Source organism: Amphimedon queenslandica, unplaced genomic scaffold (genome assembly GCF_000090795.2).
Source record: "Amphimedon queenslandica unplaced genomic scaffold, v1.1 AMPQUscaffold_13343, whole genome shotgun sequence".
Lineage (NCBI taxonomy): Eukaryota > Metazoa > Porifera > Demospongiae > Haplosclerida > Niphatidae > Amphimedon > Amphimedon queenslandica.
In genome coordinates this window covers 41600-54180 of record NW_003546421.1, presented here as the reverse complement: position 1 = coordinate 54180, position 12581 = coordinate 41600, and the positions used below count along the sequence as shown (strand labels likewise).

General features: G+C 31.4%; 4 protein-coding genes across 5 annotated transcripts; all 4 read left to right on the top strand.

Moving 5' to 3' along the window:
• The first annotated feature begins 60 nt into the window (after positions 1-60).
• On the top strand, positions 61-7320 carry LOC109582957 (uncharacterized). 2 transcript variants are annotated; one of them, XM_019998056.1, is made up of 11 exons: positions 61-279; positions 328-618; positions 665-893; positions 936-1199; positions 1240-1310; positions 1361-1577; positions 1625-1900; positions 1947-1985; positions 2032-2235; positions 2283-2390; positions 2435-2906. In XM_019998056.1, the coding sequence occupies exons 1-11, from the start codon at positions 100-102 to the stop codon at positions 2659-2661; spliced, it is 2106 nt and encodes a 701-aa protein (XP_019853615.1). In that variant the 5' UTR covers positions 61-99; the 3' UTR covers positions 2662-2906. The 2 variants fall into 2 exon arrangements, with proteins under 2 accessions (XP_019853615.1, XP_019853616.1); XM_019998057.1 differs by lacking the exons at positions 1625-1900; positions 1947-1985; positions 2032-2235; positions 2283-2390; positions 2435-2906 and adding exons at positions 5411-5686; positions 5728-5865; positions 5916-6020; positions 6066-7320.
• Positions 3827-4534, top strand: LOC109582959 (uncharacterized). Its single transcript, XM_019998059.1, has 2 exons — positions 3827-4099; positions 4154-4534. Exons 1-2 carry the CDS (start codon positions 3920-3922, stop codon positions 4418-4420), a joined length of 447 nt encoding a protein of 148 aa, XP_019853618.1. The 5' UTR covers positions 3827-3919; the 3' UTR covers positions 4421-4534.
• Positions 7321-8087: 767 nt separating the features above from the next.
• LOC109582958 (uncharacterized) lies at positions 8088-10775 on the top strand. Its single transcript, XM_019998058.1, has 10 exons — positions 8088-8323; positions 8381-8671; positions 8715-8943; positions 8986-9237; positions 9291-9358; positions 9410-9623; positions 9675-9968; positions 10013-10168; positions 10222-10317; positions 10365-10775. Exons 1-10 carry the CDS (start codon positions 8141-8143, stop codon positions 10646-10648), a joined length of 2067 nt encoding a protein of 688 aa, XP_019853617.1. The 5' UTR covers positions 8088-8140; the 3' UTR covers positions 10649-10775.
• Positions 10776-11720: 945 nt separating this feature from the next.
• On the top strand, positions 11721-12572 carry LOC109582942 (uncharacterized). The gene is made up of 3 exons (XM_019998037.1): positions 11721-11908; positions 12229-12505; positions 12568-12572. Exons 1-3 carry the CDS (start codon positions 11726-11728, stop codon positions 12570-12572), a joined length of 465 nt encoding a protein of 154 aa, XP_019853596.1. The 5' UTR covers positions 11721-11725.
• Positions 12573-12581: the final 9 nt, after the last annotated feature.

The following is a 12581-nucleotide window of genomic DNA, read 5'->3' as shown; positions in this document are numbered from 1 at the left end:
GCCAACAGGATATGTTTAAAGTATTATATATGTGAAGATCATTGATAACAACGCACAGTCGGGATTATCATCCAGTTCATATTGGTATACCAGTGAAAGATGATGATAGTGTTTGTGATACTCATCTACTTCAATGGTCTCCTTGTTAGCTCTGAGAGTAACTACTTTCCCTTCCTGTATCCTACTGACTATTCAATAATAAGTGGCTATGATGATTACGCTAAAAAGGTACTGCTGCCCTCTTCACTAAGGTTTGGATCATGCCATACTGAAGCATGGGTTAGCTAAACTCTAATTAGTACAAGACTAGTAACTTATTATTTATAGATCAGTACTAATGGGCTGATTAGTTTAGGAACAAGTTTCACTGCCTATGGTCCCAATTCTTTTCCAATTACTACTCCAGTCATTGCTCCATTTTGGGATGACATTAACATAAACGGGAGAGGTGAAGTACGCTATGATATCATAACTCCAACAACAAATCTTTCATTGTGTAATCAAGTCAATGATTACTTATCTACTTCAACTGGTAGTAATGTATCTGTTGAATGGATACTGTGGGCCTACTGGCATGATGTATGCCCATTTGGTGATAATTATTGCAACAATACTGAGGTTAATAGTATCTATAATTACATGCATATTAATAATTTTCTTGTAGTCTAATCATTTTCAGGTTGTATTAGCTCATCAAAGTAATGCTACATATGCTGTGTTTATATACAAGTGTGGACTCATACGATGGACAAGACACAGAGCTGGTGTTGGTATTAATAGTGGTAGTGGGTATTATATTAATCATCCGTTATCACGTACTAATAATGCTACTAACATAGACTGCTATGATGCAGTATCAGGATGGACTAATGTTGTATACAGACTAGATCAAGGTATTATTAATCAATGTAACATAACTCTTATAGCTTCATTAGTTATAGATAGGTTTGAATTATTATCCATTACACCTCACAATATTACAGTCTCATGGAATATCATCCCTAACAACAACAGTACACTTGTCTTGAATATCACTAATTCACTTCAAACAGTTAATGATATCATTACTGCTACTGAATATAACAATGTATATAATTATACTAAAGGTATTTTGTATTCTTGTAATGCATATACCTTCAAACTGGCACTGCCTATGTCAAATGAATGTAACGACAGCATTAGAATCATCTCTACAACAGGTACAGGAAATATTATTAATATAATTCCTCTTCCTTATAGCAATGACACCAAAACCTGACAATGTCTCTGCATCATATCTAAACAATGAAACATTAATAACAAGATTTCAAGTAAGAGCATTAATTTACAGTATACACTATAAGATTAATTATATTACTAGATACAGCAGTGCTTTATAAATAATGTGCAATTGATTCTGTTTGAAGTTAATGGACACATTAATACATCAGATCCATTGGATATTGATAGTCTTCAATACATTGATGAGTTTTATATTATACACTGGAATATAAAACTAAATAATCATTCATTGTATTACCTAACAGTATCAGCAATTGGTACATATAAAACTAGTACTACCGATGTAACAGAAATAAGTAAGATACTATTTTGTATAGTAAGTGTATGTATGTACTTATTATAGATACATATAATGTAAAGGATATAATAATAGAAAGGAATAAAGATATTGTCTGTTTTATTTGTGTTACTGAAGTGTTCAATGAATGTCTACTAATAACAGCATCAACAACAACAACACTGATACCACAATCAATACAAACTAATGGAACATGCTATTCATTTACTGATAATGGAACATACACTGTATATGCACATGATATTGAGAATGGAATAAAGATACTGACACCAGCAATAGTTATTGAATACACAGTTGACTGGATTAAACCATCAGACACAGGTTAGTAATAATTTGAATTTGTATTGTTTTCAGTATTATTATATAGGATACACATTTATTGATGATTTTCAATCATCAAGCAAAGGTCAGTTAAAACTTATTGAGTAAAAAATCATTGTAATAATTTACAGAAAGAGAATTTTCAAGTACTACAAAAAGCAAAAGCAGCAATGGATTAATATTTTCAATGAAACCCAGTACTACAAAACCCAGTACTACAAAACCCAGTACTACAAAACCCAGTACTACAAAACCCAGTACTATAAAACCCAGTACTACGTTGTCTAGTTCAGGAATACATAACACTACTGCTGCTAAAAATATTAGCAATCAAAGTAGGATTAGCATAGTATGTTCATGTACATGACTATTTTGTCAATAGGTCAATCACAGATTATTATTATAATGATACTGGGTGGTCTCCTTGGACTTGCAACATTTATTGTTCTCATGCTATCATTTGCAATGATTATAATACTGAGGAAAAAAGGTATTAAGAGCACAATATATTAATATTGATTGAATGCTATTAAGGTAAAACAAATTATACTCAAGAAAATTATGAAATTCCAGTTATTACAAAAGAGAACCCAACATATGACATGATGAGCAATAAAATACCATCAAGTATTACTAATAGCTACTATGAAACTGTTGCTAGCAGTACTACTACTGATGCATGTAATTCAGCAATATATTATGTCCCAGAAACAAGGCCACAAGTCTTTTCTCGCCCATACAAAGTTGGACATTTTAAATGAAGCTTTATTTAAAACAATAAGACATTTACAATATTTTAAAACTTTGTGTGCATAAATATGAGACTTATTAGGAGTATAAATATTTTGTGCATATAAGTCTAGTACACTGTTTATTGTTTTGAACCAATTTTAGTATAACAAATAACTCAGTATAGTACACTGCACACAAACACATTATTATTATTGTAGTTCAATTTGTTAAACTAATTTGTATGCTTTTAGTACAGTAAAACATTAAAAAACAACTCAACTGATAAGTTATAATAATAGTAATTATTGGAATGCAAAGCTGAAAACATCATCCTTTGCTGCATAAACACAGACAAACAGACAACAAATGTAAACTGATGTGACCAAAACTATAGATAAGATATAAACACCAAAAATAACAAAAAAACAGGATATGAATAAAACTAGAGGCAAACATTATTGTAATAATGCAGTGACATGCACACAAAAGACAAACAAAATCCAATTATCATCATAGTCTGGTCCCGCCTCTTTGTTGCGCAGGGGTGGCACAGCCCCCACGCAATAAAGAGGCTGGACCAGACTACAGATCTCATTTATCACTATTATTTATTATTATTGTTACATGTCTAGTGTATGTAGCTGTGGCTGTGATTTGCTTCTATCAAAGCTTGTGGTTAACAGGAAAGCCCATACACCCATACATATTATACTGTGCAGTACTATATTATATTCTACACAGTGCTACATTTTCCTACCATGCGGTTATTGGAAGTTATATAATTATAGATCATCATCATCATTATAGAGCATAGTAAACAATTTCCTCACTAGTACATTATACCAGGGTGTTTGTGATAGCTGCAAGTAGAGGTGATACAGTACAATTAATATGAAACTAACAGTAAAAAGAGACAAGCAAGTATTGAGTTAAAACCACACTGTCATCAGTATAAGCTACAGAGAAACCAACCATACTAGATCTACATAAGTTGAACTTCTATTATATTGTAAATAAGTAACAGATATAAGCTGTAATGGAAATAATACCTGTTTACAAGTTTAAAAACATAGTCTATAGTCTATAAACAATCAAGAGTGAACAATAATAATCAAACGTGCACTATTGTACCACTTTACTATTACTTTACATTTCTAATAAGTTACTAACTAGTTTTTATAAACCAAACAGGATATGTTTAAAAGTATTATGTATATAAAGATTATTGATAACAACGCACAGTCGGGATTAGAATTAATCCAGTTCATATTGGTATACTAGTAAAAGATGATGATAGTGTTTGTGATACTTATCTGCTTCAATGGTCTCCTTGTTAACTCTGAGAGTAACTACCTTCCCTTCCTATATCCTACTGACTATTTAACAATCGGCAATACTTCTTATAGAGTTAATGTATCATTCCCGTCCACACTTGAATTTGGATCCTCTTGTTTCAACTATGCAATAGTGAGGATTGTATAACATCTATGAGTATAATGAATGAACTTATATACTGTTTAGATTGAGATTTATGGATATATCTCTTTTGGTGGTAGCTTGTATATTATGCCATTATTAGACATTAATATAGATTTAACTGCTGGAAGAGGTGAAGTACGTTATGCTATTATAACTCCGACAACAAATCTTTCATTGTGCAATCAAGTCAATGATTACTTATCTAATTCAACTGGTAGTAGTGTATCTGTTGAATGGATACTGTGGGTCTATTGGTATGACCTATGTCCAGATACTGATAATATTTGTAACAATACTGAGGTTAATTAATAATATAACTTATATTAAATAATTTTTCTTGTAGTCTAATCATTTTCAGGTTGTAGTAGCTCATCAAAATAATGCCACATATGCCGCGTTTGTATACAAGTGTGGACTCATAAACTGGATAGGTTTTATAGGTTTTGTGGGTATAATCTATGACTTTGGTAGCCATATTCATCCACTATCAAGTACTTACAATGCTACTAACATAGACTGCTATGATGCAGTGTCAGGATGGACTAATATTGTATACAGACTAGATCAAGGTACTATTAATCAATGTAGCATGCTCTTACAAAGGTTTATTAGTTATAGATAAGTTTGACTTCCTATCCATTACACCTCACAGTATTACAGTATCATGGGAAATGGGTATTCCAGTTATTAACAGTGTACTTACTCTGCAAATCACTGATTCACTTCAAACAGTCAATGATACAATTACTGTTACTGGACATAATGCATATACCTATACTGATGGCAAAAATTTTTGTAATCTTTATACTTTCAAACTGGCTCTACCAAAAGCAAAAACCGAATGCAATGAAGACATAAAATATATATTTACAGGTACAACTAAAGAGTAACTATTAATGTTCTCTAATTCAAAATATAGCATTGACACCAAAACCTGACAATGTATCTGCATTATACCTAACCAATGAAACAATAATCATGAGATTTCAAGTAAGAGCATTTGTACTATACACTATAAGATTGATTATATCACTAGATACTTCAGTGCTTTATAGATGAAGTGCAGTTGATTCTGTTTGAAGCTAATAGACACATTAATACATTAGGTCCATTGGATATTAACAGTCTTCAATACATTGATGAGTTTTATATTATACACTGGAATATAAAGCTAAATGATCATTCATTGTATTACCTAACAGTATCAGCAATTGGTACATATGGAACTAGTAGCTCTAATGTAACAGAAATAAGTAATAATGTAACAAACTTAATGTCAATTAATCATTTTATTTGTAGGCAGATATAATGTAAAGGATATAATAATAGAGAGGAATGAAGATATTGTCTGTTTTACTTGTATAACTCAAATTTTTAATGAATGTCAAGTAATAACAGCATCAACAACAACAACACTGATACCACAATCAATACAAACTAATGGAATATGTTATTCATTTACTGATAATGGAACATACACTGTATATGCACATGATATTGAGAATGGAATAAAGATACTGACACCAGCAATAGTTATTGAATACACAGTTGACTGGATTAAACCATCAGATACAGGTAATTACAGTAATGAGATATTATTCAACACAATTTTGCAGAGAGTGAATTTTCAAATACAATAGAGTTTATGATAAACCGAACAAGCAGCAAAGGATTGATAATTCCAATGGAGTCCAGTGCTACCTCAACTAGTTCAGTATTACTTACTACTGCTACTAATAATATTGATAGTCAAAGTAAGGTGCCATACTAAAGGTATTTCATTAAAATGCACAATTGTCATTAGGTCAATCACAGGTCACTAACATAATATTGGGAGTTCTCCTTGGACTCACAACCCTTGCTGTTCTCATATTATTACTAGCAATGATTGCAATACTGAGGAAAAAAGGTAAAAGATACAATAACATGTTATCATGATTTGAATGCTATAAAGGTAAAGCCAAATCTGACAACTCCATACCTGATCATACTTCAGAGACTTATGAGATCCCATTCACAAAAAAAGAGGATCCAACATATGAAATGATAAACAATAAAATACTATCAACTGATAACTGCAACAACTACACTTCTCTTAGTGTCAGTACTATTGATAACTCAACAATATATGATGTCCCAGAAACAAGCCCATAAGTTTCATCTTGCCCATCTAAAGTTGGACATTTTAAATGATACATTAATTATATAACTCATAAACACACACACATGTATTTTATGGTATTGTAGTTCAGTGTGTAAAGGCTGCACAAATTTATGCTATAATATAAAAAACTTAACAAATAAGTGTTGGAATGTAAAGCTGAAAGTTATTAACACAAAAACATAGAAAGAAAACAGACCGTGCAGATGTAAACAATGACTGAGCTATAAACATTACAGAAACATTGCACACATGCACTTTGTACCCTATACTCAATTCATAAAGAAAATCAAACAAAATGATAAACAGATAATAATCATATTTATGTATTTTTATAAATGTAGTCCTTACCCGTGCTAATTGCTGGCCAGGCAAAATTTATGGGCATAAATATGTATATCCATATCCTTTCATTTCTCACTTAACATTTGCTGTCTATTTGCCTACTTGCAGAAAGCACATGTACTTGTACAGATTAATGTATACATTGATGCACATATTAAAAACATTAAATACATGAAGTTCCCACGCTTACACAAACACATCACAACATCACATTGAATACTTGATTATAATACTTAAATATATAATGCCATTGCTGTTATTAAATTAAAGCTTTTATACCTTTGACCACAAGCATAATTGGCCAATGTTTAAAAATTATAATAAAAATAGTGGTAACTGGTATTAACAAGACAAACTAGACAAATTAAGCAAAAATGAATGCTTTAAAACAGATCAACAATGTCTAAAATTATCAATAGTACTGGGTACAATTGTATGGTACAATACAGTTTAGAGATCACTGGTTCTGTTACAATTAACAGTATAGACTTTATATGTTTACACTATGTTAATGTGTGAGACTACCCAGTGAACAACATAATCAAAGCATATGGTATGCACTATTACAATATTTCACTGCTGCCTTACACACACACAGTATAATGGAATCCAAATACACACACATCAAGTGAGACTTAAGTGAGTGACATTATGTAACATGCTGTTTGAATCTTATCAGTAATTGTATGTTAATGGTCCTTTGTAGAAAATTTAAAGTGACCTTGATCAAAATTGGATTTTTTATGAATTTTTATTGTTGCTCAAAAATCTAACCAAAATCCCAGTAGAATTTTTCATTTTTAGAATTGTCCTGGTACATACACATGTTTTTATGTAATGTAGAAAGTTTGAAGTGATTCCGATCAAAATTGGATTTTTTAAAAATTTCTAAAGTTGCTCAAAAATTTCATCAAATTAAGTCTATGTACTACAGTACATGGTCTTGGGTTAAAATTTGCCAAAATTAAAAAGGAAAAAATTCTCTATTTTATAATTTCAAAATTATAAAAACTTTACTGCTTAGTTGGTCCTTTTTCTATTACTACTATTATTATATTGGCCTAGTTATATAGTTAAGTATTAATCTAAATACATCAGTCATAATTATCAAAATACTGAATTTCCTGATTGCAATGTTCATTTTATTAATGATTGAAATTTAATCTGTATATTTCACTAAAGGTAGCCACAACTCAGCATTGTGAAATGAAGCGATAAAAATGTTAAAACTCCTCTGATATTGGTGCCACTATTGCTGTTGATGACACTATCAAAAGCATAAATTTCCCCACTAGTGCACCCCACCTGTAACAATTAGTAAGCAAAATTATGGTGCATTCATGTAAATATTAATATATAAGTTAAATCACTGAGGTCATTTGTAGATCAACATTTGAGCGATTGTGTGTGCAATGAAAGCTATAAGCCAAAATTGTAGTTATCTAAACATGCACAATCATCAAATAGCTGTCAACTGCTGAATCACTAATTCACTAGCCCTAGATCAGTTCATGCAGTGAAAGATGATGATAGTGTTTGTGATACTTATCTACTTCAATGGTCTCCTTGTTAGCTCTGAGGGTAACTATCTTCCCTTCCTTCATCCTACTAACTATTCAATAATGAATGGCTATGATGATTATGCTGTAAATGTGCCACTGCCCTCCCCATTAAGATTTGGGTCATCATGTCACACTGAAGCATGGGTTAGCTAAACTGTAATTATTTTAATGCAATGAAAGTGACCAAGAGTGACTTTTTAGATAAGTACTAATGGATTGATTAGTTTAGGAACAAGTTTCATTGCCTACAGACCAAATTCTTTTCCTATTACTACTCCAGTCATTGCTCCATATTGGGATGACATTAACCTACATGAGAGAGGTGAAGCACGTTATGCTATTATAACTCCAACAACAAATCTTTCATTGTGCAATCAAGTCAATGATTACTTATCTAATTCAACTGGTAGTAGTGTATCTGTTGAATGGATACTGTGGGTCCACTGGTATAATGTATGTCAATTTACTGATGAATATTGCTACAATACTGAGGTCAATAGTATATAACTTATATTAATGATATTTCTTCTTGTAGTCTAATCATTTTCAGGTTGTATTAGCTCATCAAAGTAATGCCACATATGCTGTGTTTATATACAAGTGTGGACTCATACGATGGACAAGACACGGAGCTGGTGTTGGTATTAATAGTGGCAGTGGGTATTATATTAATCAACCACTAGCTAATACTGATAATGTTACTAACATAGACTGTTATGATGCAGTATCAGGATGGACTAATATTGTATACAGACTAGATCAAGGTATTATTAATCAATGTAACATAACTCTTATAGCTTCATTAGTTATAGATAGGTTTGAATTCCTATCCATTACACCTCACAATATTACAGTATCATGGGAACTCAGAATTCCAGTTATTAACAGTACACTAATTCTGAGTATCAGTGACTCACTTCAAACAGTTAATGATACAATTAATGTTACTGGAAATAATGTATACTATTATACTGAAAACTTGTCTCTTCGTAATGTTTATACTTTCAAATTGACATTGCCTATGTCAAGTTGCAATGACAGCAGAATCATATCTACAGGTACAACTATAGTTAATTTTTGGAATTATTTTTGTTATCATTTCTTTTTATAGAAGTAACAAAACCTGATAATGTATCTGCATTATATCTAACCAATGAAACATTAATAATAAGATTTCAAGTAAAACTATTTACACTAGAATACACTATAATATTAATTATATCACTATAGATACATCAGTGCTTTATAAATAAAGCTCAGTTGCTTTTGGTTGGAGCTAATACTTTAAATACATTAGGTCCATTGGGTATTAATAGTCTTCAATACATTGATGAGTTTTATACTATACATTGGAATATAAACCTAAATGATCATTCATTGTATTACCTAACAGTATCAGCAATTGGTACATATGGAACTAGTAACTCTAATGTAACAGAAATAAGTAAGATACTATTATCAATGTATGGTAAGTGTATGTATGTACTTATTATAGATACATATAATGTAAAGGATATAATAATAGAGAGGAATGAGGATATTGTCTGCTTTGTTTGTATTACTGAAGTGCTCAATGAATGTCAAGTATTAATAGCATCAACAGCAACAACACTGATACCACAATCAATACAAACTAATGGAACATGTTATTCATTTACTGATAATGGAACATACACTGTATATGCACATGATATTGAGAATGGAATAAAGATACTGATACCAGCAATAGTTATTGAATACACAGTTGACTGGATTAAACCAGTTCTACCAATGATATCATCATACACAGGTTAGAAATGAAATATTATATAAACCCAATTTACAATTATACAGAGAATGTTATATTTTCAAGTACTGAAAAGTTTATTGTGTACCAAACAAGCAGCAAAGGATTGATATTCTCAATGTATAGTTCAGCAATGCTAACTACTACTACTACTGCTACTACTACTGCTTTCACAACTACTACTACTAATATTGGTCAGCAAAGTATGTTTACTTAGGACAGTATTTGTGGAATGTTCAATGTACACTGTCAATAGGTCAATCACAGGTAGTACTGGGAGTTCTCCTTGGACTCACAACATTTGCTGTTCTCATACTATCACTAGCAATTATTGTAATACTGAGGAAAAAAGGTAAAAGAATACATGTTATTAGTATTAATGATTTGAATGCTATAAAGGTAAAGCAAAGTCTGAAAATTCTATACCTCGTACTAAAGAGACTTATTGTGAAAACCAAGTTCACACTTACGAAAACCAAGTTATTTATGAAAACCAAGTTGCTACAAAAGAAGATCCAACATATGAAATGATAAACAATGAAATACCATCAATTAATACTAATAACTACAGCAACTACACTTCTCTTAGTGTCAGTACTACTGATAAGTCAACTGTATATGATGTCCCAGGGACAAGGCCTCAAGTCTCATCTCGCCCATACAAAGTTGGACATTTTAATTGATGTACTGTAATTCATAAACACACACAAATATGTACTTTAAAGTATCGTAGTATGGTGTGTAAATGCTACACAAAGAAATGTATTGTGCTTAATATAGTAAAGTAAACTTAACAAACAACTTAGCAAATAATTGTAAATAATTATTGGAATGCAGAACTGCATGCTATTATCAGCACATGATAAACACAGAAAGGCAAACAGACTAAGTACAGATGTAAACTTATAACTGAACTATATAAACATTATTGAAACATTGCATCTGCACATGTACATCACACACAAGTGACAAACAAAATGAAATGGATGATGAACAAAATGATAGTCATGTTCATGGCAAAAAATTGACAGTAAAACAAAAATCCAATCAGTATGCATAAATGCTTCAAAATAGATCAACAACAGATTCCCTGCGATGTCTAAAAACATCAGTAGAACTGGGTACAATATCATTCCTCTGCTCATCGACAGTTTTATGAGAATCAGTTACATCTAAAAGAGGCTCATCATCATCATCATCATCATCATTATAGAGCTTATTAAACAATATCCTCACTAGTACATTATACCAGTGTATTTGTGACAGCTGCAATACAGTACAATTAACATAAAACTGACAGTAGTAAAAAGAGACAAACAAGTATTGAACGAGATTCTTATCACACTGTCGTCAGTATAAGCTACAGAGAAACCAACCATCATACATAAAATGAACAAGAACCAAACCTCATTTATGGAAATGTCTGTTTACAAGTTTAAAGATATACAATAGACAATTTACAGGTTACAGTAATAGGTTTCATATTATACAAATAGTTTAATATTTTGAAGTTTATAAGTTACATTATGTTTACAGGTGAAACTCACTATAGTCTATAGTAGTCTATAAACAACAGTGAACAATAATAATCAAAACTAAGTTAAAGTGCACTATTGCACCACTTTACTATTGCTTTACACTTCTTTTAACTAGTTTTTATAAACCAAACAGGATATGTTTAAAAGTATTATACATGTAAAGATCATCAATAACAACAGACAGTTGGGATTATCCAGTTCATATTGGTATACCAGTGAAAGATGATGATAGTGTTTGTGATACTTATCTACTTCAATGGTCTCCTTGTTAGCTCTGAGGGTAACTACCTTCCCTTCCTTCATCCTACTAACTATTCAGTACTTGATGACATTCTTGATTATGCTGTAAATGTGTCACTGCCTTCCCCATTAAGGTTTGGATCATCATGTCACACAGAAGCATGGGTTAGCTAAATTTAATGTAATATACATATACCATGCCTTTGAAGTCTATAGCAGCAGCATGAGACCTCAGCCCCTCAATACCTGACCTCATCAGCTTTGCCTCAGGCAGATATCAAGGGGCAAAAGTCTAACTACTGAGAAGGCATATACTATATACAATATATTGTATACTTACAGCCACATCATGCTCTGAAGACTAAAAAAGTCTTCCTTTCTTTGTTGCAGGTTGTATAAGCCATATATATGACCTGGTGGTGCCTTTGATGTGGCTATATGTACTCAGACAATATATAATTTGTATAATATAACTCCATTTATAGATAAGTACTCATGGATTGATTAGTTTAGGAACAAGTTTCATTGCCTACATACCCAATTCTTTTCCTATTTCTACTCCAGTCATTGCAGCATTTTGGGATGACAATGACTTAACTGGGAGAGGTGAAGCACGCTATGCTATTATAACTCCAACAACAAATCTTTCATTGTGTAATCAAGTCAATGATTACTTATCTACTTCAACTGGTAGTAGTGTATCTGTTGAATGGATACTGTGGGCCTACTGGTATGATCTATGTCCAACTGGTAATAATATGTGTAAGAATATTGAGGTTAGATCTGATAGTATCTATAACTTAATTTTAATTATTTTGTTGTAGTCTAATCATTTTCA